The following is a 25,657-nucleotide window of genomic DNA, read 5'->3' as shown; positions in this document are numbered from 1 at the left end:
CTGCTAGACCTGCCCTAACAAAGATATAGACCTGAACTATCTAATATGGTAGCCACTAGCCACCTATGACTGTTGAAGCTTTGAAATGTGGTCAGTTCAAAACGAAAGTTCTTCTAAGTATAATTAAAATACAAACTAGATTTTGAAGATTTCAGTATGAAAAAAAGAAAGAATTTAAACTACCACATTAATAGTTTTTATATTGATTACACGTTGAAATGATAAAACTATGAGAATAATGGGTTAAATAAAATATATTATTAAAATTAAATTTTTAAAAAGAAAGCTAGTCCAGTGGTCACCAAGTAGCCAGAATGGAAAGTAGGCAGGAAAGAATATTTCAAAATCCCCATTTAGTTTTCTTACCAATAAAATCTATCCTTTGAAATATTTACTTTCTTATCCACATTCCAGTGAGTGACATATAATCTTGTCATAATAAATCATCACATAATAAATAACCATGCGTTGTTTGGGAGGGGTATTCTCGGCAGTAACAGCTTATGGAGGGAATTATTTAACTACTAAAAAGGCTTTAAAAAGGAATTAACGGGGCCAGCCCAGTGGCGTAGTGGTTAAGTTTGCGCGTTCTGCTTTGGTGGCCCAGGGTTTGCCAGTTCAGATGCGGGCAGACCTGGGTGCGGGCCTACTCACTGCTCATCAAGCTATGCTGGGGCAGCGTCCCATATAGAGAGAAAAAAGATAGGAAGATGGGCAACAGATGTTAGCACAGGGCCAATCTTCCTTAAAAAAAAAACAAGGAATTAAATTCTGCGAGATCAAAGAAAGTATTCAAGATTCATAAACAGCTTACATGTAACAGTAGTTAGAGGAAAGGAAAACAATAACAAAAAGCAAGCTCCCACCAAAAAAGAGATAACCAGAAATACCAAAAACATTATTTTAATTAAATATGTTTACTTGTATTTTGTATTTCCAAACAAGGAAAAAAAATATCTTCCATCAATGGAAGCTCTTTAGGTGGTTCTAAATATCTGCTTCAGTTTATAACTATCCTCAGTTTACTCTATATAAACATAAGTACTAGTTATTAAAATTCACATTTAATACAAACTTATCCAAGTGTTTAAATGTAGAATACGGAAGTGTTAGTGAGGAGAGGGGCTTGTTTGTCTGAGAACCTGCAGGAAATAACAGGAGCACTTCCTAAAATCTGATGGTGATTTCACCTTTGCTGTGTATAAGCTGCATTTGTAGCAAGAAAGAACATACAGGGAGTTACTGAACATTTTGAGGGGAACAGAGCAAAATAAGAATCTACCGGGGCCGGCCCTGTGGTGTAGTGGTTAAGTGTGCACGCTCTGCTGCTGGCAGCCCGGGTTTGGATCCCGGGCGTGCACCGACACAATGCTTGTCAGGCCGTGCTGTGGCGGCGTCCCACATAAAGTGGAGGAAGATGGGCAGGGATGTTAGCCCAGGGCCAGTCTTCCACAGCAAAAAGAGGAGGATTGGCATGGATGTTAGCTCAGGGCTGATCTTCCTCATGAAAAAAAAAAAAAAAATCTACCTTATCAGCTTTGATGGTAGACTTGGGTTCATGATATGCCACAAAGCTATTGTCTGTAAGAGCACTGAGTCTCTTCAAATGAGGCTAAAAGTTTCTATGGGCAGCCCTGGACTTTAGTGGATCAGGAAGTGTTTCTTTGGCAATACTTCCAAGTTTGAGGGTGTACGGATCAAGACACACATCAATGAGAAAATGGAGAGGTGGCAATGCTCTAGCAATACTTTCCCAATCAAAATGTTTTGACACCTGAGAAAGAAGTGGATTACTTTGATCCAGTAAAACGGCATACAAATATAAAATATTCAAGCATTATAATTTAATCGGCATTTTCTGTGTGAATTCAAAATTGAAATATTTCACAATGAAATGCCAATCATTTAGGCAAAGATCTTTGAGGTAGAACCTTTTAAATTCTACATTCAGATGTATACACAAGGTTTCACTAATATGCTCCTCTCGGAGTCGCAAACAAAGTTTATAAATGTGGCAAAATCTCTAGAATCATCATGGAGCTGGGGAGCTAATTTTGGAGCAAAGTAGTCTTTCCAGTGATTCTGACATTGCAACAAAAGGTCACAATTTCTATTGATTCTTGGAATGGGGTCAGCCTATGGATAGACATTTGCATTCATATACACTAATTACATTCATACCTACAGAGCATGATTCCAATCTTTTGTCCTTTAAATATACTCCTGTCTGTGTACTTAACATGCCATAGCATTTACTCTTAACCATGTCTGTGCTCCCAACTAAATTTTAAACATCCTTAAAGTCAGAATCACACACAAGATCCTTAAAACCTCTAAATATATTAGCTCTACAAATCTAATAAATGAAAAAAGAAAACACACCTAGTAAAAAGCCAGGCAATATTTACAGATTACAGCTATTAAGACCTTATTCAAACATTACTTTTTCTTTTTATTGTCTATACTCAGAACTGAGCTAGTTGTTTTTCACTTTAGACTAAGATTTGTGTTTCATTTTCATTATTGGAGTTTGCATTTTCATGTTCACTAGCAATGTCCTTCTGGATTGTATCTTGAATTTTCTCTGCAAGTACACAAAGATTGGCTTTTTTGAGACTTTTAATCAAAGTGTCATATGCGCCTTTCTTCCCATGACGTTGATACCAACAACGGAGCAACTGGACTTTCTTCTCAGCAGTATTGTTGGGATAGTTGAGCTCGATCTCATCGATTTTGGCTTCTTCAATACCATTCTTCCTAGCAAATTCTTTAACTTGATTCATTTCCATTTGTTCAGCAATCATACTAATATATTTACTCAAGTCAACGTCTGAAAAATATAGAAGAGTCTCTGAAAATTTGTTTTTCTAAATAAAATTGCCATTACTGAAAGCCATGTCTATTTCTCCTTTTATAGGACTTAAGAATAAAGTTAAGTCTTAAAGATCTAAAGAGCTGATGGGGGTGTGGGGGAGGAAGCAGAAGCAACCTTGAGTTCTGATCCCAACCCCTCCTATGTCCCCAGGAGTTTGCTCTATGACCTGGACAGGATACATAACATCTCTGCATCATCTTTTCTCATCTATATAATAAGAGGGCTGGAAAAGATCACCTCTAACATACCTTACAGATCTGATGATCAATGACCCACAAACCAAAAAGGCAGGCAAAAAAATTATGATCATCTTATCTCTGCACCACAGATCAAAGAACAGAACTAAATAGAATCGTGGATGTTGTTACAGAGCGAGGATAGACCAATAACAACTGAGTCTACAATTCAGATTCACCTCTATGTCAACTCAGGCAGAAGTTCTACCATACACCTAATTGCTGGTGAAGGACAATTTTCTTAAGCTTCAGAATATACTGTCTCATTGCTACCTGATTTATTTTTAACTAAAAGTATTAATTATAAATTTAAACAAACTGCCCGATAAACCCTTGATGGTAAGCAGGAAGAACTGTAAACTCAAGGAATAGCAAGACCCCACAATATGTCACTGGAATTAGCAACGTTATTTTACTCTAACATTGGCCTGTTACTCCTAAGGAAGCCATCTCTATGAAGTAAAATGATAAAAGCCTTACCTGGGAGATTCATTGGTACCATTTCCTGGGGAGAAAAAAGAAATGGAGGGTGGGAGAGAGAAAAACAGAAATATATTTAGAATATTCTAAATGTAATCTTTTAATTCTTCCTTAATACTCAAGGAAGTACAAGGGGTTGCATGAGGTATAAAATTAGCTAGACTAAGTGATTAAGAATTCTTTCACCATTCAAATTTTTATTCTGCAAGGTTCCAGTCTTGTCAGACACTAAGGTATATTGACCTATTTTTTAACACAGGCAAGGAACCTATGGAATTCATGGAATATGCTGAGATTATTTTTCATACAGACTCATGAAAATAAATATAATAAGCATAATCATTCCAAGATTTTCTTTACTGTAACTATTCTTATTTTTGACATGAAAAAATGGTTTAAGTTGAAATTATCTTGTACCATATTGACTTAAAGAACCTTAACTCCCACTGAGCCCCAGCCCCAAATGAGAAAATTGTTATCCATCAGGTGGACTGGTTTTCCTTCCCTGTGTATCTTTTGCTATTTGAAATTCTTTGATCCCATGTTCAAAAGAGATAATGGTGAAAGATAAGGTAACAAGTGGCCAGAGAGAGTTTTTTTAAGAAAGCTGATGCACATTTCAACACCTACAGTAGTTGAGGCTACACGTTCACGGTGACCATCCTTCTTATTTCTGGGACATATTTTCTTTCCTGAAAGATCAAAGAAATTTCTATCAGACTCAAGTCTCAGCCATGTAGGAAGCATGTGAGAACATACTCTCACACTAAGAGAAGTGTGAGAAGAAAGGAGAAATTCACTGAAACTTAAAGCGACAAAACACCACAAAAGACAGCATTGTCCTGATGTTGGACAATCCCACTCCACCAAGTCAAGTGCTCTAGAGATATGCCACATCTTAATTGAGCCATCCAATTACCACACACTGGCCTAGCCTGAAGCTGGCTTTTGATTTACCATATGGCCATCACCACTCCCTCTTGGACTTGAGTAGCATGGTTACAGAAGCACAGGATATGGTAAGTCAACACCAACTTGCCGTGGAGTGGCATTTTTTTTTTTTGTAAGGAAGATCGGCCCTGAGCTAACATCTACCAATCCTCCTCTTTTTCTGCTGAGGAAGACTGGCCCTGGGCTAACATCCATGCCCATCTTCCTCCACTTTATATGGGACGCCGCCACAGCACAGTTTGACAAGCGGTGCGTCGGTGTGCGCCTGGTATCCGAACCGGCGAACCCCGGGCTGCTGCAGCGGAGCGCGCACTTAACTGCTTGCACCACCGGGCCGGCCCCTGGAGTGGCATTTTTTAATGCCCAGAAATTCAAGTATACACACTCACAAATAGCTCAAGTATACACTCAATGAGTGTATGACGTGAAGTCAGTAGGAGATGGAAGAAAAGAATCTGTAAGTCTCCAAGCACATTTACAGTGTTTAAACTTTGAGTATATATTTTTAGCTAAAAAACCTCTAAAAGCAAGGCAACCTCTTTATCTTCAGCTGAACTGGAAAAGCAACGACTTGTTTCAGCAAAGAAGGAAAAATTGGATGCCTCAGAGTATTGAAAGTTAGCATCACCCTGTGTTTTATGAATGATTTAAAGGGATTTTTCTAGAGTAATTATAAGTACACCCAATTTTGGCTTACCTGCTGACTATACGAAGCAACCATTGCATAAAATGTATTGCCACAGAATTTTAAGTTAAGGGGGAGAAATAATGAAAAAACATGGAGTTTGGACAAAGGAGAGGAGGCACAGAGAGGGATGAATTTATCTAGTGTTCCCTGCAATGCCTTTCCCAGGAAGGTCCTTGCTTCTTGTGTTCTCTTTATGCATGGCGCACTCTTGAAGAGTGAAGGATTACATCTGATTCCTGGCCAACTCAGCTGCTGCCTGGATAAAAACACCCTTGTTCATAGGGAGGATAGGGAATACTCACTGAGTGCCCCAAAACGGTTGTTCAAAAACAGTAGCTAAGGGATAATATCATCTGTTCTTATCAGCTCTCAGGGGTGCATTTAGTGGCAGAAATTTAAGAATGTAACAGAGCTCCCTACCTGGTAGGAGCTTTCTTATAGGTAGAAAATAGAAGGAATTCTTGTGAACAACTACTTCCCAAGTTATTTCAATCAGCAGTTTGAACAAAGTAAGAACTTACTGTAATATATTACTACAGCTATTATCACCGGGATCAGGAGGAGGACGAACAACCATTGTAAGTTAGACCTGGATCCTGTAGATTGGAACATTGGACATTGTATATGAAAATAAGTAAACTTTAAGATTAAACAAAGTACTCTCGAAGAATCAAAAGAGATTGGCTTTTCTTCATATTTTACAGTGGGGATGGGAGAAAGGAGAATATAATCATAAAAAGAAATAAGAACCTTCTTTGCATTTAGTGTTACTGGTTGGTGTGCAAGCCTCAATGATCCCATGTTCACACCTAGAAAAAAATATAGAGGAAATTCAAAAAGCCTGGTAGACTGATTCCTTGATTATTTTCAATGACATACTTTAATCCAGAGCCATTTTATTCATATTTGCATCTCTGGCTAACATATTCCATCAAATATTTCTAGATTAGCATCTAAAGCTGGTATAAATTCATAACATAATTTGGATGTTGGGATGAAAAATATCCAAAAGAATGACTATGTTTTAAAATACCAAGAGTTAAAGGAAGGTGATAAAATATTGATACATAGGAAAAAGGATGAAATAGATACAAAAATAATCTTAAAATTGGTAATAAACTGTGCTGTTAAAATTATAAAGTACCTAAAGCGATTTCAAAACAGTCCCATAGAAAACTAAAACAGCCAGAAAATAGCCATTGCCCATGATGCTGCTTGGGGAGCCTATGTAGCCGGCCCTTAGAGGTTTCTTCTTTTAGCATCAAGTAGTGATTAGGATATTCCAGAGTCTCCTGTAGGATTTTCCTTAGACAGCGCAGCACTAACAGATTGTCTGAATTATAGCCTGGCTCTGTCCATTACCTAACTAGGTTAGCCTGGTAAGTCACTTAATCACCATGAGCCTGTTTTCTCATCAATAACAAGGAGATAATATTAACTGCCTCAAAGCGTTATGGTGAGAAGAAAACTAAATCCATATTATGACGTAGTTAGAACTACTATTATTATTATTATTATTTTACTAAGTTATTTACTCCTCCCCCATTCCTACTTATCCTGTCATCATGAGGACACTCTCAGACACTTGGGGCTAGAAGGGAGAGGCTAGGTTAACTGCACATAATCTAAAATTTTAGTAAATAAGAGATATAAAGCATCATGTCCCTATTTTTTGAGTCTACTAGGTGAACTCCTAAAAGTTTCCCAAGATCAATTACAAGTTTAAGGAGAGGCACATGAACATAAACCTAATAGTTCATATTTATACAAAACAATATCTTACAAAGCAAAAGCTATTTTTCCAACACATATTACCCAATCTGGTCTTCACAGAAATGAGGCCAATAGGACAAGTGAATATTGTCTGCATCCTATGAGTGAGGAAACTGAAGCTCAGAGAGGTTAAGTGATCTGCTCAAACTCAGTTAATCAGCAGAAAAGTGAGATGCACAATCAGGTTTTCTATCTTTGGGTCAAAACCAAGCTCTTTAGCGTAAAAGACAAGGCCCTTAATTATTTGGCCCTGCCTCCTTCTCAGTCTTTCCTACACTCCGGTCAGGTATCCTGTTCTCCGGAGCTTCCTCTGTCTCTTTGCAGCTGCTCTTCCCCTGCCTGAAATGTCCTTTCCATTCAGGTACACCTGGGAATGCTCTTTCTTTCCTTCCTTCAAGACTCAAACCATGTGTCATATCTTCACCACTTCTCCCCAGGCAGGGTTGAAAGGTTCTCTTGTATAACTTGCAACAACTTGAGCACAAGTCTCTTCTGATGCTTTCCGCGTGGTGTTGACACAATAACCATTGCTTTTCTTGACTTTCTCTGCCTCCAGCCTGAGATCTTTGATGCCAGGAATGTGTCTTGCTCATATTGTTGGCTTAAGCAGCCACCACAGCATCAAGCACACAGGAGGTGTTCAATGAATGTTTGGAGACTGGCTGTTTGAATGAACAAATGGTTATCTAGTTGTTTGCAAGTAAAGCAAGACTCGAACCCAAATTCTTGACTCTCAGCAAGTGTTGCAACCCCTACAAAGATGTTATTTCTCAAGGTATATCTAGTGTTTTAATCAGAAAAAGACTAAAACTTACGTAGTGCAACGGTTACAGTGTTCACATGGAGAAACATTACAAAAAAAGTTTGATTTACATTTGCACTTGGTGTTCTGGGTACTGGTGCAATTTTTTTCCACTTCTTGACCTAGAAAACCAATTTGCAGACTATTAATAGGGACAAGAAAAGCTTATGTCCAGAGATTTTTGATGTCAAACAAAACTGGGAGTACTTCTGTTACATCTTAATCTGGTCCCTCAGAATAGATTGGGGTACCCATGAAAATTCAGGGCCCCAATTGGAATTATCAAGACCAACCAGATCCACAAAGGAGGAGGAGCATCCCACCCACCTCTCGGATTCCTCTGTCCTTGTATCTGAAGGCTTCTGAGCTCTTTCTGGCCATGAACAAGAGCCATTACACAAGCATAAATAAAGGCAGGAAAAAAAAATTTTCAGCAGTTTTGGTTGGAGTTGGTGAACCTTGTTCACAGGCCTCATATTTAGTCATTCCCCTATATCTGGAAGAATTGCCTAGACTCAACCCACAAATGTCTAGACCAGTGACTAGCTCAGTACCTGGTCCTGTTTCACCCCAGCAAGCCCCATCCTGTCCCTTCCTCTACAACAACATAGCACCAGAGTAGGCCCCAACTTCAAATTGCAGTATAAATCCTTCTACATGGAATACCATGATTGATCTCTTTCAATTGCTTTTAAGACACTTACCCTCTCCTTCATCACAAATGCTACATCTTCTGCATGTAGAAGAATAATGTTTCTCGTCTGTGTACTCCACCCCTTCTGAGCAGGGCACACAGACTGTTATGTTCTCATTGGCTGTGCAATAGAAACCAGTAGACAGTGCCATTAACCATTAGGTAGCTAGTAACTAAAGGTTTTTTGTGATTATTAATTGTTTTCTTTAGTTGTTCACCTGCTCATTGTTAGCTGTGCCGCTTATTTTTAAAATAAGTCATGTAAACAGGCAATATATCATCTGACTCCCACTAGGTTCCTCATAGATAACGTCTCCCTGATGCTTGGGTCACCATGATAACAGATGCCTGAGCTGTTTTTCAGAAACTAAGAGTTGACCCCTGTCTGGTTCAGGCTGGTCAAGACCACCAACCCACCAACTGGGCCTGCACAGGTGTCTGATAGGCGACTTCCTGATGTCAGGGAGCCAAAAACTCCACCCTCAGATCATGTTAACACACCATTTTGAGAACATGAGTCCTATGAAGAACCATGAAGCTTGACTACGCTTGTACAGATCATCAATGACCTCACTTCTCCTTACCTCCAATCATCTATCCACACACTTCAGACCACCCCATCCCTCTACCCCATAAATATTCCTAATCCCCATTTCTCAGGGAAGAAGATTTGCGATTTGTACTCCTGTCTCCTTGCTTGGTTGCCTTGTGAATAAACCCTCTTTCTGCTTCAAACTTGTCATCTTGATGATTGGCATTTCACGAGATGGGCAAAACGTACCTGGTTTGGCAGCACAATCAGTAGCTCTCTTTGTGCCTGCACAAGAAAAAAATGGAGCAAGTGTGTTTGAATGCACGGTGGTCATGCAACATTAAGGGAAGTATGCAGGGATGACAATAAAACACTGCTAAAACAGGGGGAGTTAAGCTAATGATATATAAATACAACAAGGGAGAAGATTATTATAAAAATCATGTCAAGAGACAGAAATTCTTCCAAGACAAAAGCAAAAGTAACTGAAGGACTATGCCTACAGAAATAGGACAATTAACAACAGGAGCATATTTAAAAAAAGAGGTTAGAATGACCAAAAGCACTGGAAGAAATGCCTTTACCAACTTTTTTGGGGGGAGAGGAGAGGTTGGTAGGTATATATTCATGGCGGAGATGTCTGTCACTCGCCACTGAGATTACCTAAGGAATTCACCTTGCTCTGGTTTCTCATTTTACTTTCCAAAGTCCACAAATCCTGATTAGAGATGGTATAGTGTAAGGAAAAGAACATTTAAAGTTCTAAGGGCCTTGGTCAAATCTTCAGTAGCCACAAGATCTTTAACAAAGTACTTAACCTCTCTCAGCCTTAATTTCTTCATGCATATGATGGAGATAATGATACTTCTCTTGCGTTTCTATCAGAACTGCATAGGACCTACTTCATAAGCGCTCTCAGTTCTTTCTCTCCTCTTTCTTTCTATTCCTTTGCCATTAAGGGACAGAGTATGTTTTGATGGGAAGCCATGAAAATATTTATAACAAAATTTATTATCAGGTTTATTATCTTAATACACATAATTTTAAATAATATCACATTTGCTTTAATTTACTTTAAAAATATAATGAGTCATTGTATTGATATTAGTAAGCATTACACAACAACGCCTTCTCCTGGAAAATTCATTTATTTAACATGTGTTTATTAAATGTCTATTGTGTGCCAGGCACTTTGTAGGAGCTGGAGGTACTGCAGGAAATAAGATAAAGCCTTGGTCCCTAAGCATGTCACATTCTCAGGGTAGAGCAGGCAATACACAAATAAATATATGACGTCAAGTGATGCTAAGCGCTATGGGGAAACCTGGCTTAGGGCAAGGGGATAGAAAATGAAGAAGAAAGAGACAGAAAATATAAAGGGAAAGCTAAGAGAAAAGCATGACTAGTGACCCTAATTACTAATGACATAACTAATTAAAAAGAATAGGCATGGGGCTGGCCCAGTGGCGTAGCAGTTAAGTTCACATGCTATGCTTCGCTGCCTGGGGTTCGCAGGTCCAGATCCCGGGTGCGGACCGACACACTGCTTATCAAGCCATGCTGTGGCAGTGTCCCATATGAAGTAGAGGAAGATGGGCACGGATGTTAACCCAGGGCCAATCTTCCTCAGCAAAAAGAGGAGGATTGGCAATAGATGTTAGCTCAGGGCTAATCTTCCTCACACACACAAAAAAGAATAGGCAAAGTGTAACCTGCCCCACTCTCATGTACAGCAAAAATAATTTATGCTGTCTTTCCTAGGAACATGACTTTCCTAATAACCTCATAAACAAATTATAAAACTGCTTATTCCATACACAAATTATGAAATGTAAACATATATGATATTTTAGTAAACAAAGGCAATACTTTTTCAAGAGAAAAAATAAACAAATCATGGAAACTCAGAATCAAATTCAAATACAGTGCATCAGGGCTATAGAACATTGTAGTGATATGTTTAAGAAAACCCAGCCAAAGTACAATTTTATTTGCTTGCCAGTGGTATGATACTGGTTTCTAAATGAACTGGCCTCTTTACTGAATTACCTTGCAGAATGTGCCTAGCACAATGCCTATGACATGCCAGGGATACAATAAATCGCAGGTTCTTTCTTTCCTTCAATGTATACAACCTAAATTTATCAAAATATAAAAAAGGAGTGGTTGTTTTCTTGAAAATAAGATTTTAAAATATATTTGTTTCTGAGCATAATAGTACATATGCTCCTTGTAGAAAATTTGGAAAAGTTAGGAAAGTATAAAAAGCATCTATATATCAACCACTGAGATATTCATTGTTATCATTTTGGTGTATTCCTATGCATATAAATACACACATATATACATGGTGACTATATGTATCTGTAATATGTGTGTGTGCGTGCATATATATAAATATACATATATATATAATGTATGCAGTGTAGTATAGAATCCTTCTTATTGGATATGGTGATGTGACGAGGACATTTTTGATCAGTTAATCAATAATGTCAGTTCACACAGGGAATCACTGAAAAAAATACTATCAATATTTTAATTTATAAAGTATAACTGTATAATTATTTGACAATCTTGTGGTATAGAAACAAGTTATTAGAATTCCAGGTTCTTTCTCACTTAAGTCACATCCAAGACGCATCACCTATGATTTCCTGGTTTTCTTTCACTTTCTTCCTTTCTTTCCTCCTTCCTTCCTTCCTTCTTTCCTTTCTTCCTTTCTTTTTGACAGAAAGAAAACTTAAAGACACCAATAATCTGTATGAAATATTTTCAAGATTTTTTTGATCTTTCCATTTATTTTGCCCTCACCTCACATCATCAACAATTTTTTTAGCATCTCACCTTTCCTGAAATTCTTCAAAACCTTGAAACTAGTTTTCACAGAAATAAAATCTGTCTTTCCTCCATATTCATGTATCATTAATTTGTATCATATTTAGAATTAAATGACATATTAATATTATAACACCAATGAGCGTAAACAGATCTGGAAACAAGTTGAATATGGATAAGCCTGAAATTTAAAAAGGGAAGAGAAGTGCAAAGAGTATTCAGCACGTGTTGGACACCATCCAGAATATTTTAGAGATGGAGCAGAGAGACTCAGTTAATCCAGCCAGCAGATGAGTTAGGAATCCCTTAAGGGAATTTATATACGTTAAAGTTTATATCAGAAACATAACAGAAAACATCACTTTGACTGATACATAATATTCCAGCCTCTGAATACTCCAAAATTTACTTAATCAATCCTATACCACTGGGTATCATAATGAAATGTCATGCACACAATATGTTCCTTTATTTTTGACTATTTTAAGATTTTTTTCCTATAAATATATTACTGTATCAGTGGGTATAAATATTTTCAAGTTTTTGACCCATATATCCAAATTTCTTTCTTAAAAGGTTGTTAACAATTTACATTCCAATAGTGGTATACAAGAGTTCTTATCTCACAAGCTAACTCACCAGAGCTGAGATCACTTCTTAAATGAAAGTAAAACAAAGCAAAACAGAAAAAGCAAATAGACAAAAACTCTTGACAGTTTGATATGCAAAGCACATTACCTTTGTTTTAGCTTGCATTTTAGGTTTTAAAAATATGAGTAAAGATCTCAACTCAAAGGACAAATAGATGGTGTTTGGTGAGTTATAAAAAAGCCAGGAAACAATTCTTTATTCCCATTTGAGAAGAGTAAATATAAATAGGCTTAAGTATAAATGGGTTGAATTATAAGAGAGATTTTCTGTAAGGGTTATGAAAACCTGGAGAGGAGGCCGAGAGAGACTGGTAAAATCTTTGATAAACAGGACCTAGGCCTGTTTAGCAGCTTGAGTGCTAGAAGTCTGGGCGGCCAACCATGAAACCTGCTAGCGCAGTCCTTTATGGTTTTACTAATTTATTGCATAAACTCCTGTGTTGTTTTCCTTTATCTTCCTGTCTTACTTCACAATGCAGCTGAAAGAGATTCATATCTGTATGAAACAGTAGTCAACTCTACTCACGTTGAAAAAAAGTTTGCACAATTGCATTTTGCTTAGCTTCTAATTTGCTAGTGTTTGAAGGATTTCTGATCTGAGACTGGTTTGCATTTCAAAATACCAATTTTAAAAAATTGTTGCTTTTTGTCTGTTGCTTTTCTAGCTCATCTAGTAATTTAGCTGCAAAATGTAAATGTATTTTGCAGGCTTCAGTGCCAGGACAAACAGCTTTCTTAGAGACCTTCTGATTGAAGGTAAGTGCTGAAACACATCTCTTAAGAGTGGAAGTCCCTTGCTTTCAGAGCTCCACAGTTATTATGATATATTCTAATCAGCTCTGATGTGATAGCTTTATTATTCACAAATGAGTCTTCTTTTGCTACGGAAAAATAGAGGTAAATAGATAAATCCTCTCATTTCAGAGGCATATAAGTGTGATAAAGATGAATTAAACTGGTCTTGGGAAAATAAGTTCATAGTTCTTTTTCTTCCCAGTAATGCTATAATGCAGGAGAACCACATGTTATAAAAATATTTTCTTAATTATTACTATATTCTACTCCTCACCCTGATTTTCAATCTAATCACTGGATGTTTGGTGTAACATACCAGGAGGACATGGCTGACAGCAGATCTTGTCCTCACCATGCTGGACCTCCAAGCACTCAGATTTTTTCTCAATAACATTCTCACTCAATTTCAATGCCTCAGAGTCAATATCAGTCTCTTGGGTTTTAACAGTTTTCGACAATGGTCCAGCAATAGAGGTTAGTATCTGTAAAAGAAAAGCATGAAGAGACCTTTATTGACTTCTGAAAAAAAAATAAGCAACTTGGTAAACAAGTGTAAGCCACCCAAAATGGCTATATTTGCCATGCACAGCCAAAATCAACGTGCAGCTCCATCTCCCTGCTGATTTATCTCCAAAAAAGGAGCAGATCAATTGCATGACAGCCCAGACCTCAGGTTCTCCAAACTACCCTAGAAACAGCATCAAGGGATGGTAGGAGCAAGGGCTCTGGGCTCAAAAGTGAACACTGGCTCCCACTTACCAGCCTTGTGACTGTGGTAAAGTCACTTAAATTCTTGGAGTCTCCATTTCTTTATCTATAAAGTGGAAATAATCTCTTCTTCATAGGTTTGTTGTGATAATTAAATGGAATAATGCACCTAAAGCTCTTAGCACAATCCTGGCACACAATTAATAAGTGCCCTGTAAGCAGTATTATTACTAATTATTATTATCATAAAGTTCCAGTGAGGGGCAACATAGTGGAGTGAGAAAGAACATGAAATTTCAAAATTACTGTGGTTTGAATCCCAGTTCTGCTACCAATACTGGACAAGTTATATAACCTCACTGATCCTCAATTTCCTGATCTGTAAATGACAATAGTATTTTCTATCTTGACGGGTTATCATGAGGATAAAACGTGATAATTTCTCCCAAACCTGGTACTTAGCTTATAGCATGTTCTATTTCTTCTCTTTTTATACATAGCCACAGAATCAACAGTTTTGATGAAATTCTTCCTGGTTATCCAACCATACAATAAATTCAACAGGATTTTCTTCACCTTTATTCAGAAAAAATCAACTTCTCTTAATAGAGAACAAACCTTTAATCTATTTTTCGTTCCTTTTTTTCTACCATAAGTCTAATTGACATTGTGTCAAATTTATCGTAGTCAGTGGTAGACTAGAGTTCCTTGGAAAAATGAGCCCCTAAAATGTATAGAAGTATTTGGGGGTAATTTCTGGTTGATTCCTTTCTTGAGTTTCCTAAGTATTTTTTTTTTTTGTCTCCCTAAACATAAATTTAAATAATCTCTCATCTTATGTGGAATGTGTAAATTCTATTGCCAAGCATCAAGCAATTTTAAACTATTCATTCTGAGGATTTTTTCCTAAAGGTCATTTTTTGTAGTTTTCATGGCATATATTTTTTTTTCTACTTTATAGTATAGTAATAATATTGGCATCTTCTGAGTCAAGATAACTAAATGTTCTACACTTATAAATCATGGCCACAGGAGTCCCCACCTCTTCCCTTTTAGCCCTTCCCCCTTCGTCACCAAAGCCTGTATCCCCTTCAGGTCACAGGACGCCTTGGGACCTCCAAGGAAGGAGGGATGAAGGAGATGTGGTTGCCCACTTTTCCCCCTAGGATGGATATATTTAAAAATGCATTTCTAACATCCAGACTTCCAAGAGGGAAAATGATACCAAAATATCAAGAAAATATCTGACTTGTCCTGGGTCACTTGCTAGCAAAAGGTAGAGTTAGGACTTGTCTAAGTCTCCTGACTCCTATTATAGTGTTCTTTCCCCTATACCCAGGAAACAGATGAACTTATCATAGAACATAGCTTACTTTCTATATATGAACAATTCCATGTAGCAAACAACTGGAACTGATAAACAGATCAGAGAAATTATGCCTAAATATGCTGGCTTCACTATCAAACCACTGCCTTTTCAATCCAACAGACATTTCCTGAGCACCTACTAAGTGCCAGGTTCTGAGAATAAAAAGACGAGTAACATTGAGTGCAATGGAAAATGAACGTTAAGTTTCCAAAAGCTGATTTGCACATGGGCATGTTATTTGTAATACATTAATAATTTGGGGATGTTTTACCACTTTATATTTGCATGACTCTTACTTTTTAAAACACATTTGAATCTATGATGTTTTTCTAAGGCACAATGTGCAGCTTTGCTTTATTAGCATCAATTTCTCTTTCCAGGATGACAGTTCCCCACTTTTTACTTTCTCTACAGGTCATCCTGTCATCCTATTAATATTAGTCCCTCTTCTAGATCAGAGAATCAATAGCTAATGAATAGTATCTGGATTGTACTCTAGGAAATAATAATGTGATTGAAAGCATAGTAAAGCATTCATTACTAAGATGGGAAGGGCTTTCAAACGAAAATCATTCAAACTTTTTGGATCTTTATTCCATAACTACCTCATCGTTCTATATGACAGTCAGGGATTAAATATACTAACCATTTAACATTCCAGACATGGCCAGCACAATAAAATTTTTGAACCAATGTAAAAATCTCTCTGTAGCTAGAAGAAATCAGCAAATCTTGTTTGCAACAGATAACAGAAAACTGAATCTAAGCAACCAAACTGAGTAGGAGCCATTCTTTCTGTTGTCAGCCACCTTCACTGCTGTGAAGAGGGAGTTAACAGCAAGATATTATTTGCTATCCTTCTCTTTCAATTCTGGTTTCTCATCAGAAACTAAAAGAAATGACACAGATTTAAACTCAGAGATTTATAGGGATTGGGTTAGCCAAAACTGACAATTCAAAGGCACTCAAAATTGATACCCAATAGTGTGTATGTGTGTGTCTCCTATGGCTATAGGGCCCTATCCTCCTTGGTATGCTAATTTCATGCAATATTCATGGGACAGTATTATGAGCAGGTCCACACTTCCTGGTTTAAATGATCAGGTGCTCAGGGAAGCAGCACATTTTACATTTATGGATGGTTGCATTACTGCTATTCCTGGGAAACTGTGCATATACTCAACTTTCTGGAGCTGTCTGAAAGAAATGTATTTTCTAATTCATTTTGTTTTAGTGTTGAAGTTTTGGATTGGAAATCAAAATCCACTGTCCAAAATAGATTCAAAATTTGAAAAATGTGAAACCTGGAGTAGAACAGTGAAAGCACAAATATCTCCGGCTATGAAGCACAGATACCAGCACCAACCTCATCTCATACTTGATCATCCTGCTTCACAGAGTTGAATTCCTGGGACCACTTCTTATTAGTTCAGCATCAAAGAATTGTGACAAGGATAAAAAAGAAAGACGGGTCTGAAGAGCATGTTGTGACTGTTACATGATGTGATGTAAGCAGCACTCCATATAAGCTTGTAATTTTTAAAAATTTTTGCATTAACTCAAGTTTGTAGTATGCAAAGATTTAACCCAAACTTTCCCGGCAGAAATTGGGGCATTTTGACTGTGACAAGGCAGGAAACCCACAGAGAACCAAATAATTTGAATGCTCAAAATTTTTTTTTCAGAAAGGCTGAAAAGGCCAGAAAATGAGTTAAATTAAAGGTGTTCTAACATGTGGATAAACTAAGATAATGATAATCAAATGGGGAAAAAAGAGAGAGAAATAAAAATAATTTAAAATCTCCATCATAATAAAGATTAAAAGTCAGAGAAACCTAGATTGTATATTCTTCAGGGAATAATGTTAGCTAATTAATTAATTGAGCAAATACTTTGCTGAGTACCTACTATATGCCAGACAGATGCCTGGGAACAGAGCAGTGAACAGCTAAAGACTCTGGTCTCATAGAGTTTATATGTAAGTGAGGTGTATTAGTCAAGATTCTCCAGAGAAACAGGACCAATGGAGTGTGCATATGTGTGTGTGGGTGTATGTGTATAGTGGAGGTATAGAAGGTGGGCATGGGGTGTGGAGATTTTTTTTCACTCTCTAAAAAGCCATGTATGGTTGTACCTCTAAACTACTGAACAATCAAGTTTTCTTTCCATGGACGTGAACTAGGAGAAACAATAAAAGGGTAGGCAAAGGTGACATAGAAATTAAGTTCATAAGATCACAGCACAGGAAGTGACCTCTTAAAATCAGGCAGTTTAATACCTGATTTCCAGGTAGTTGAAATCCTAATTATCTAAATCTTATCATCTCATAGAAGAAGCTATGCTCCAAACTGTGTGGTGACTGGTCCACGGCATACAGCTAGCTCAAGAGATTCAGGGCTGTTACCGGCCGAATTGTGTCTCCCCACCTCCAAATTCCTATGTTGAACTCCTAACCCCCAGCATCCCAGAATGTCACCATATTTGAAGATAGAGGCTTTAAAGAGGTAATTAAGTTGAAATGAAGTCTGTAGGATATGTCCTAATCCAACATGACTGGTGTCCCTATAACAAGAGAAAATTTAGTCACAGACAAACGGAAGACGATGTGAAGACACAGGGAGAAGACCACCCACAAGTCAAGGAGAGAGGCCTGAGACAGATCCTTCCCTCATGGCCCTCAGAAGGAACAAACCTTGCTGACATCTTGATCTCAGACTTCTAGCCTCCAGAACTGTGAGAAAATAAATTTCTGTTGTTTAAGCTACCTTGTCTGTGGTACTTTGTTAACTGCAGCCACAGGAAATGAATACAAGGACTAAACGACAGCCTCTTGATTCCCTCAGATTCTGGATTTGAGGGAGCTCAGTGATGCATACGCACTTGGGATCCCTTATAGTAAGCACAAGGATTGCCCATCTTGAACTACCACTGAGCTAAATAGACAAGAGATTTCAAATGGTCTTTAGAGCTGGAATCAAAGGATCCTATCGGCCCCTGAAATCCTTCTTCTCAGTCTCACAGGCACCACTAGGTAGGTTAAAATCTCACTGTCCTCTGCAGCCGAGGACACACATTGAGCAAGAGATGAAGCTCAGCTGACTAATTCTGCCCACTTGCTTTTTAGCCTTTAATTACTTATCAACACTTGAGAAAAAAGAAATTCTAAAAAGACCACTAACAGTTCACCATTTCCAATTATATAACACATCTCTAATATATTTGTGTAAAAAATGAGGAAATAGTAATGACATTTTGTAATAGGTACATTATTGAAAAACTGAAATAAAAATAAATAAAATAAATTTTTCTATATGAAAGAGATAAGTGAAGATTCCATTTGTTCTTATTTTTTCAAAATGTGTAAATAAAAATATACAAGGTAATCTTATCCTAGTCATGTCTTCTTTCTTTCTTAAGGCCTGTTTCTGGGAAGACCAGGAGAGAGAGAGTTGCGGTAATGGGAGTAAGCGACTGGTTAGACCCCTGACTGAGCAAGCAATAAATAAAATAAAATGAGGGAACCTAGAAAATGCCATCTGGGATTAGATTTTGAGTTTAGTGCTAGATTTAGAAAAATAGTTCTCAAAACCCTGACAGACATCAGAATCATATAGTGATGCATTAAAAAAAAATAATAATGCTTAGGTCCCACCATAGACCTAAAGAATCAGGAGCTCTGAGAATGGGGCCCTCCTTATGATTGCCTTCAACAAGTACCCCAGTTATTTTGATGCTCATCACAGCTGGAGAACAACCAGGCTACAGAAAGCAAAATCTGAGATCAGTAGGTTACCATATTCACATGTGAGAAGATAAGAGTTTTACAGACTAACAGCATCTATGTTCTGCACTTGCAAATCAGAATTTGACTTTTCACGGAGAAATAATGACACTTCCAAAAAATAAGCCTGAAAATAAAAGAAATCATCTTTGGTGGAGGAAATGGAGGGCTACAAAATTCTCCACTAGAGCCCTAGAGTCCTTAAATGCCCACGGGGGCCACAGAGGTAACACAGGAGTAAACCATCCAGGTGGAATAGACAACAAAGAGTAAGAGGGGCTTGTCAAAATGGAGAGGTCTGCCTGGACCAAAGCAGCAGCCATTTGATCCAGGGGAGGGGGGGGCCATGTGGCATGTAGGCCCAGATCTTCCATTTTGCAAAAGAAACCAAAATACTCCAACATTCAAATGGTGGCAACTAATATTAAAAATATATACACACACACATACATACTGTATGTGTCAATACCACGGGGGATAAGCAAAACACGATCTGTGGCAGCGTAGGCCCAATTTTTGAAAGCAGGCCTAAACCCATACAGACACTCATGTGAAAAAGCAGTCTACTAGTATCAAGAAAGCTTTTGCGAGGATGACTAAAAACCAAAGCTCAATCTTCAGCAAGGGGAAGAGCCTTAACCTACTTGCTCTCTGTTCATTCTCTTTCTCTCTCTTTTTGCAAGATCTTTGCCCTCAGAAATCAAAAGTATTGATGTTTCTCACACCTTATATTTTTGTGGCGTTCCAGAACACAGAGGTGAATAAATCTAGAATGCTGCATGACTTGCCTAAAGGACAGCCTATCATTAACGACTCCAATGCCAAGTTTATTCTAATTTTGCAAGTTTACCCCAGTTCACAGCTTAACAAAACCTACAGTAGGCTTGCTCGCCTTGCTGGGCTGATTTCATCGGCCGATTGAATTTGTATCAGATGTGGCCTTGCTCAAAATGCATAATTCCACAATAAATTCACTATCAACCCCACTCCGTGGAACTTGGGCCAGTTGTCCACTATAGCTAAGACAGCTGTTTGTAAATGCCCATAGGTGGGAGGGGCTTGGTTGCACTAAAGTTCCTTTTGAATCAGAAGGGGAGCTGAGATCAAAGAGGAGCACTAGCTCATTTCCTTCTGGGGAAGGTGAAGTTACCAATCTTACAATGATAACTTCTTTTGAATTTGGAGTTTACTATTCATACTCTCACTTCCAAGAAAATAAAGGTAGGCAAGTAGATTGAATTATTTGTTCCTGTTTGAGACTGAATTGAAAATACTTAACTGGTGTTAGGAGTCCAACTATTTAAAAAGCTGAAGACACTTTATTTTTCTTTTTAAAGCAAAGGTCTTCCAGAAAATGAAAAGGACTTATTAGGTAGTTAAATGCTGTTTTCCCACTTCTGTGAATAGATACACAGACATAGCAAAAAGAACACAATACTATACAGTAAAGTACTTAGGATATTTCTACAAATAATTTTTTGGTAATAAGATACATAGATAGATAGATCCCAGTACATTTAGCAGTGTTTTCTTTATAATAATAAATCATAAAAAATAAGTAATAAATAAAATAATGAAAATAATCATAGTAATCCAAGGTCATTTAATAAATGTCCTCTCTATAATGCAGCCAATAAAAATTACAGGGTGAAAATTATGTAGAAATAGAAAAAAATTTGTGTACATAAAAAAGTGACAAAAAGCGGACTATAAATAGCACTGAATAAACATGCAATTACATATATGTGTAGACAAGTCTAGGAGGCTATAAGTAAAATAAAAAATGCTTGTATTGGGTGGTAAAATAATGAGTGATTTTATTTTTTCAAGAATTACTTTTTGTTTTACATCATATGGTCAATTTCTCTATATTTAAAAAGAAAAAAGAGATGGATCACTGTCCTAAATTTGGTGTCAACTTGTTTTTATCTTATGGATCAAGATTTAAATTATGCCCTTTTATTATTTTTCGGCTTAAGTAAACAGTCTTTAGTACCTATTACAAAACATGTGCTTATTAAGGGACTTTTGGGACCCAAGATAATTTACCCAAAGGCCCTTAACCCACTAGGGGTTTTCAAGTGGGGGATTTCCTCACTCAGGTTTTTGACCATCTCTTAGGAAACCGTTATTCTCCACAACTGGCAGTGTGCTATAGTGATCCAGCTTCCCTAAAGCATTTTGGTAGCCTTCAGAGAGACTCCTTTGAAATACTGACACTTTCTCTATAGCAACTATTTAGAAGTAAATTACTTGTCTAGTGTCCCAAAGAGACTTACTCAGAGACAACATCCAAATCCTGGGTCCTCTTTGCCTCTAACTATTTCACCTTTTTCCCCTCCTAAACTCAGTGCAAGAAATAAAATTTCTTTTTCTAAATTAAACTCTAATTTGCCATTAAAGGTGGTAATTGTATTTCAGGGATAGACGATAGAAGATTTGTCCTTCATCTAACTGTAGATAATAGTGTGGACCCTGATGGTCTCCAGATATCAATTTCATTTTTGCCTCCTAATCTTGACATCATTTATAAATTTGTGGTTTTCCATCCTGCTTGTTAATTTATAAATTACATTTCATCATTTGACTCATAAAAATTTTCAAGTCCTTTGTGATATAATTAACACTCATCAAAAACAAAAATAAATAGAAATACCCTGCAATCCATTTCACATTTCTTAGGCTGGTTTAAGGAAAATTATTAAATTATAAATTAAAAAACTGTTCTTTATTTTCTTGCCAAAATTATTCTGTATGATTACACATAAATACACTGGTTTCTTTTTCAAATCCCCTTTCCTTTCCCTCGACCATAATTTTGAGACAACTGCTCTAAGAAATGCAGGAGAAGAAACTGGCTATCAAGTAATTGTCCTAAATTACATAGACCTAAATAATACAAGATAAAACCTATAAGGGCCACGTGCTATTTAAAAAAAAGAAGAAGAATCAGCGCCCACAGCTTTTTCTCACACAAATTTCTAAAGTAAGTTTGACTCTTCTTCTGTTTCCTTTGGACATCTGTGAATTGTTTGGGATTTCAAACTTATTTATTGTAGGTGCCATGGAAACAACATCCAGAAACTAGGTGAGAAAAAACTAACTCCAACAGGGTAAAATGAAGAGAAGAGAAGTAAAGAGGTCAACGGTGGGAATCTTTGCTGACTACAGATAGCTGACTACAGAGACAAGAGGGCTCGTGAAGAGAGAGGAAAAGAGAAAATAAGGCAGCTCCCTGCTCCCATCTACTTGCAACCCACTGACATGAATAAACTAAATTTGCTTCTGTGTTGCATGTAATTCGCATTCCCGCCCCCATTTTATTACTGCTACCACTAAGGAAGCACTGCTAAGTGTAAAAGCATAAAATCAAGCATTTTCTGGAGACACACAGGGTAACACAACAGTGTGGAAACTTCTTTAAGAACAGAGAATGTGGGCCAGCCCCAGTGGCCTAGTGGTTAATTTCGGCGCTGATTCCGTGGCCTGGTTTGGGTTCGGGGTGGAGACCTACATCACTTGCCTGTCAGTTGCCATGCTGTGAAGGCAGCTCACATACAAAATAGAGGAAGATTGACAGCAGATGTTAGCTCAGGGTGAATCTTCCTCAGCAAAAAACAAAAACAGAAACGTGATGTTGGGCAAGTGGTGGGTGCAAGGCAGGATTGTGTAACTGAATTTGAGTCATTAAAAAGGAGAAATGGAATATATACTACAAAATGTAAACAATGATTATCTAGGGGAATAGGGTTACGTCAGATCTTTTTTCTTTTTACTCATCTGCATTTATAAATTTTATTTAATGAACTTTAATTTTCTAGGCCATGTAATATATATATATGATAAACAAATTATGTTTAATTTATAATACTATAGATATAATAATAAGTATATATAAGTAAATGTATGCATATATATGTAAGTGTGCATGAGTGTGAGTACATTCTTACAGAAAAGCAAAGTTTTCTTTGTGCTCTAAACACGGACCTCTGGTAAAGATGCTGTAGTATAAAAGTCAAATAAGCACAACTCCCGGCTTTGATAATTTTGCTACACTTACTAGTATTGCTGTCCCAAGATCTAAGAGAGATTTTCAAAGCAACCAACACTGCGATAATGCAGTGGTTAATGATAAAGAAGAGAAGAGTGTGGTCTGAGGTTGTATAAATAGTTTCTTAATTTTGAATCTTAAATTTTCTCTAAGGAAGTTTCTGAAGGAGCCCAAATATTGCACTTTATTTCTGAAAGGATCAGGGAGGATCTGAAATTAGGTGCAATCAACAAACTGCCTGGGACTAAAGTAAATCCCAGCTCTGCCACTTACTAGCTGTGCAAGCTCAGGTGAACTACTTCAGCTTCCTGAACCCCCATTTCGCCATATGTAAAATGGAGATGAGGGCGCCTTCCTCACTACACAGCTGCTGTGAGAGGTGACTAAGATCACCTTTGTAAACACTCCTGTCCGAGTGCCTGGAACTTGGGTGGGGCCCAATAAAATAAGAATGCATCGACTTTCAGAGGCTTCGGAACTCAAACGAACCTCTTGAGGCCAAGTCTCTTCGATTAGCCATCATCAAGCTGACATTTCTGAGATAAGAACACTCCTAGCCCTAAAGAGGGAGCGTGCCACTCAGGCTGCTAGGCCAAGTACAGGCGCCCGCATGCGAGAGCGGTGGGAGCAGGTACCACCGCCGGAGCTGTGAAGCCAAGGTTTCCTCTCGCCCCAGAGCTCAGAAACTACGGTAGGAGTGCAAGTTAAGAAAGATTACAAGAAAAAAATGAAGTGAAGGAAATTTAAAAAAAAAAAAGAAAAGAAACCACCTGAGACAGTCACTTACAGTCTTAAAGGAGAGGGATTCCCGGAAGGGAAACAAAACAGTTTCTTTTTCTGTGTGGCGATAAGAAGATAAACAAGCATCCGAAGTCGCATTCAGCCCCGAGACAACTTTTTCAAGAAAGAAACGGTGCGGCCTGAAGCCTCAGGTTTAACTACTCCCTCGGGGCTGATTTGCTCCCTAAATTTGAGAACTGTGGGAACACGTGTAATAGTTCCAGAGAGCTCAGGTTCTCTCTCCGACCCTGTGCGCACACATCCACCCGCAAAGAAGCGGACTTCTGGCTTGACGTGCAAGGACTTGTCCGGAAGATCCCCTCCTCTCTCCGGCCCGGCTCTCCCTCCAGCGACCCCTAAACCTCCAGGCCCTTGCTCGCCCCCCGCGCCCGCCTCTCTCTGCGTCGCGCACAGCCGTCGCCAGGGAGCACCAGGAGCTGCTCCACCCGCCCCGCGGGGTCGTTGCTTCACATCTAGCCCCAAGGAAAACGAGTTCCCGGGCTTCCTGAAACCCTGCCCCGGGGATCCAGTCTGTCTAAGGCCGGCCGCCCCGCCCGAGGCGCGTCCGGCGCCCTTCCCACAGCGCCCTCCCCGTGGCCGGGCCGGGAGAAGTCCCCACCCGGGGAGCAGAAGACTCACCAGAAGCAGGAGAACCCAGATCCTGGACATGGCTGTGAAGCAATCCGCCGAGGTTAAAGAGCCTCTCCAACTCCCAGCGGAGCGGGCCACACACCCCCGAGAGAAGTGACAGCCCCGCCTGGCCCCTCCCCGGGCTTTGGCCGGCGTGGGAGTGTGTTCCCCTCCAGGGCCCGCCCCGGGCGCTCACTTCTCTCTCCAAAAGCTTCTCTAAGCACCTTAGATCATCCGAGATCACCTGACGAACCGCCCTCGAGGCCAGAGGAGGGAGAGGAAGTTTTGCTGGGGAACGCCCGGGTTGGGGAGGGCGCCTTTGATTCAGCAAGTGCTTGCGCGGGAGGGGGCGTGGCGGGGTAGAGCGGGGAGGGGGGAAGAGTCAGGGTTCGCTGCACAAATGAGCATTCCCCGTTCCGGGGCGTTTCCGCAGTCGGCTGGCATGCCTGGTTCAGGTGAGGACCCTGAAAGCGGGCTTGCTGTCCTTCCTAAACTCTTCTGTAGTTCAAACTGGGAAGGTTGGGGAGGGCTTGAGCAGACACTGGAGCATGGAGTGCACGTGTCTTGCCCGAGTGCAGGAGCCTTGGCTAATTGCTGGGAACAATCAGCGGAAGACCTGGACTTCCCTCAGTTCTCCGTATTGTGGCTGCGACATGAGAGCCTCACAGGAGCTCTTGACTAGTGTATGAAGTGACAGTTATCAAACAAAATGTTCAGGCATTGTCCTATGGGAATTCTGAAGAGGACCCCTTAGCTTTCATTTCTCAAGCGGAGAATCAAGCTAACCTCATGACAATCACACAGCTCCAGCTGTAATATATGTTCACAATTACTTCCCCTCCTGTTATTCATTATTTCCTGGCCAAATTTCTTAAAAAAAAAAAAAAAATTGTAGTTCTTTAGTGCTCTGTTTCACACTGCTCAGTCACTGTTGTTTTGGAAAAGTAGATACTTGTTTAGATAGTTTTGCAACAATTTTACAGAAGTGAAGTTTGTATAATGCATCATTAGTGAGCGTGAGTCT

At 38.7% G+C, this 25,657-nt stretch overlaps 1 protein-coding gene across 2 annotated transcripts; it reads right to left on the bottom strand.

The window, feature by feature from the left end:
* Positions 1 to 887: 887 nt before the first annotated feature.
* On the bottom strand, positions 888 to 24,801 carry FAS (Fas cell surface death receptor). 2 transcript variants are annotated; one of them, XM_087432228.1, is made up of 10 exons: positions 24,643 to 24,801; positions 13,631 to 13,796; positions 9,281 to 9,316; positions 8,510 to 8,620; positions 7,819 to 7,927; positions 5,981 to 6,039; positions 5,752 to 5,826; positions 4,222 to 4,283; positions 3,592 to 3,616; positions 888 to 2,830 (listed from the first exon to the last, which is right to left on the bottom strand). In XM_087432228.1, the coding sequence occupies exons 1-10, from the start codon at positions 24,670 to 24,672 to the stop codon at positions 2,493 to 2,495; spliced, it is 1,011 nt and encodes a 336-aa protein (XP_087288354.1). In that variant the 5' UTR covers positions 24,673 to 24,801; the 3' UTR covers positions 888 to 2,492. The 2 variants fall into 2 exon arrangements, with proteins under 2 accessions (XP_087288354.1, XP_087288355.1); XM_087432229.1 differs by lacking the exon at positions 5,752 to 5,826.
* Between the last annotated feature and the right edge of the window lie 856 nt (positions 24,802 to 25,657).

The sequence above is a fragment of the Ceratotherium simum genome, chromosome 6 (genome assembly GCF_057802395.1).
Source record: "Ceratotherium simum simum isolate JZ-2026a chromosome 6, ASM5780239v1, whole genome shotgun sequence".
NCBI classification, from domain to species: Eukaryota; Metazoa; Chordata; class Mammalia; order Perissodactyla; family Rhinocerotidae; genus Ceratotherium; species Ceratotherium simum.
Note: the sequence above shows the minus strand (reverse complement) of the source record. Positions and strands in the feature narration are given on the sequence as shown.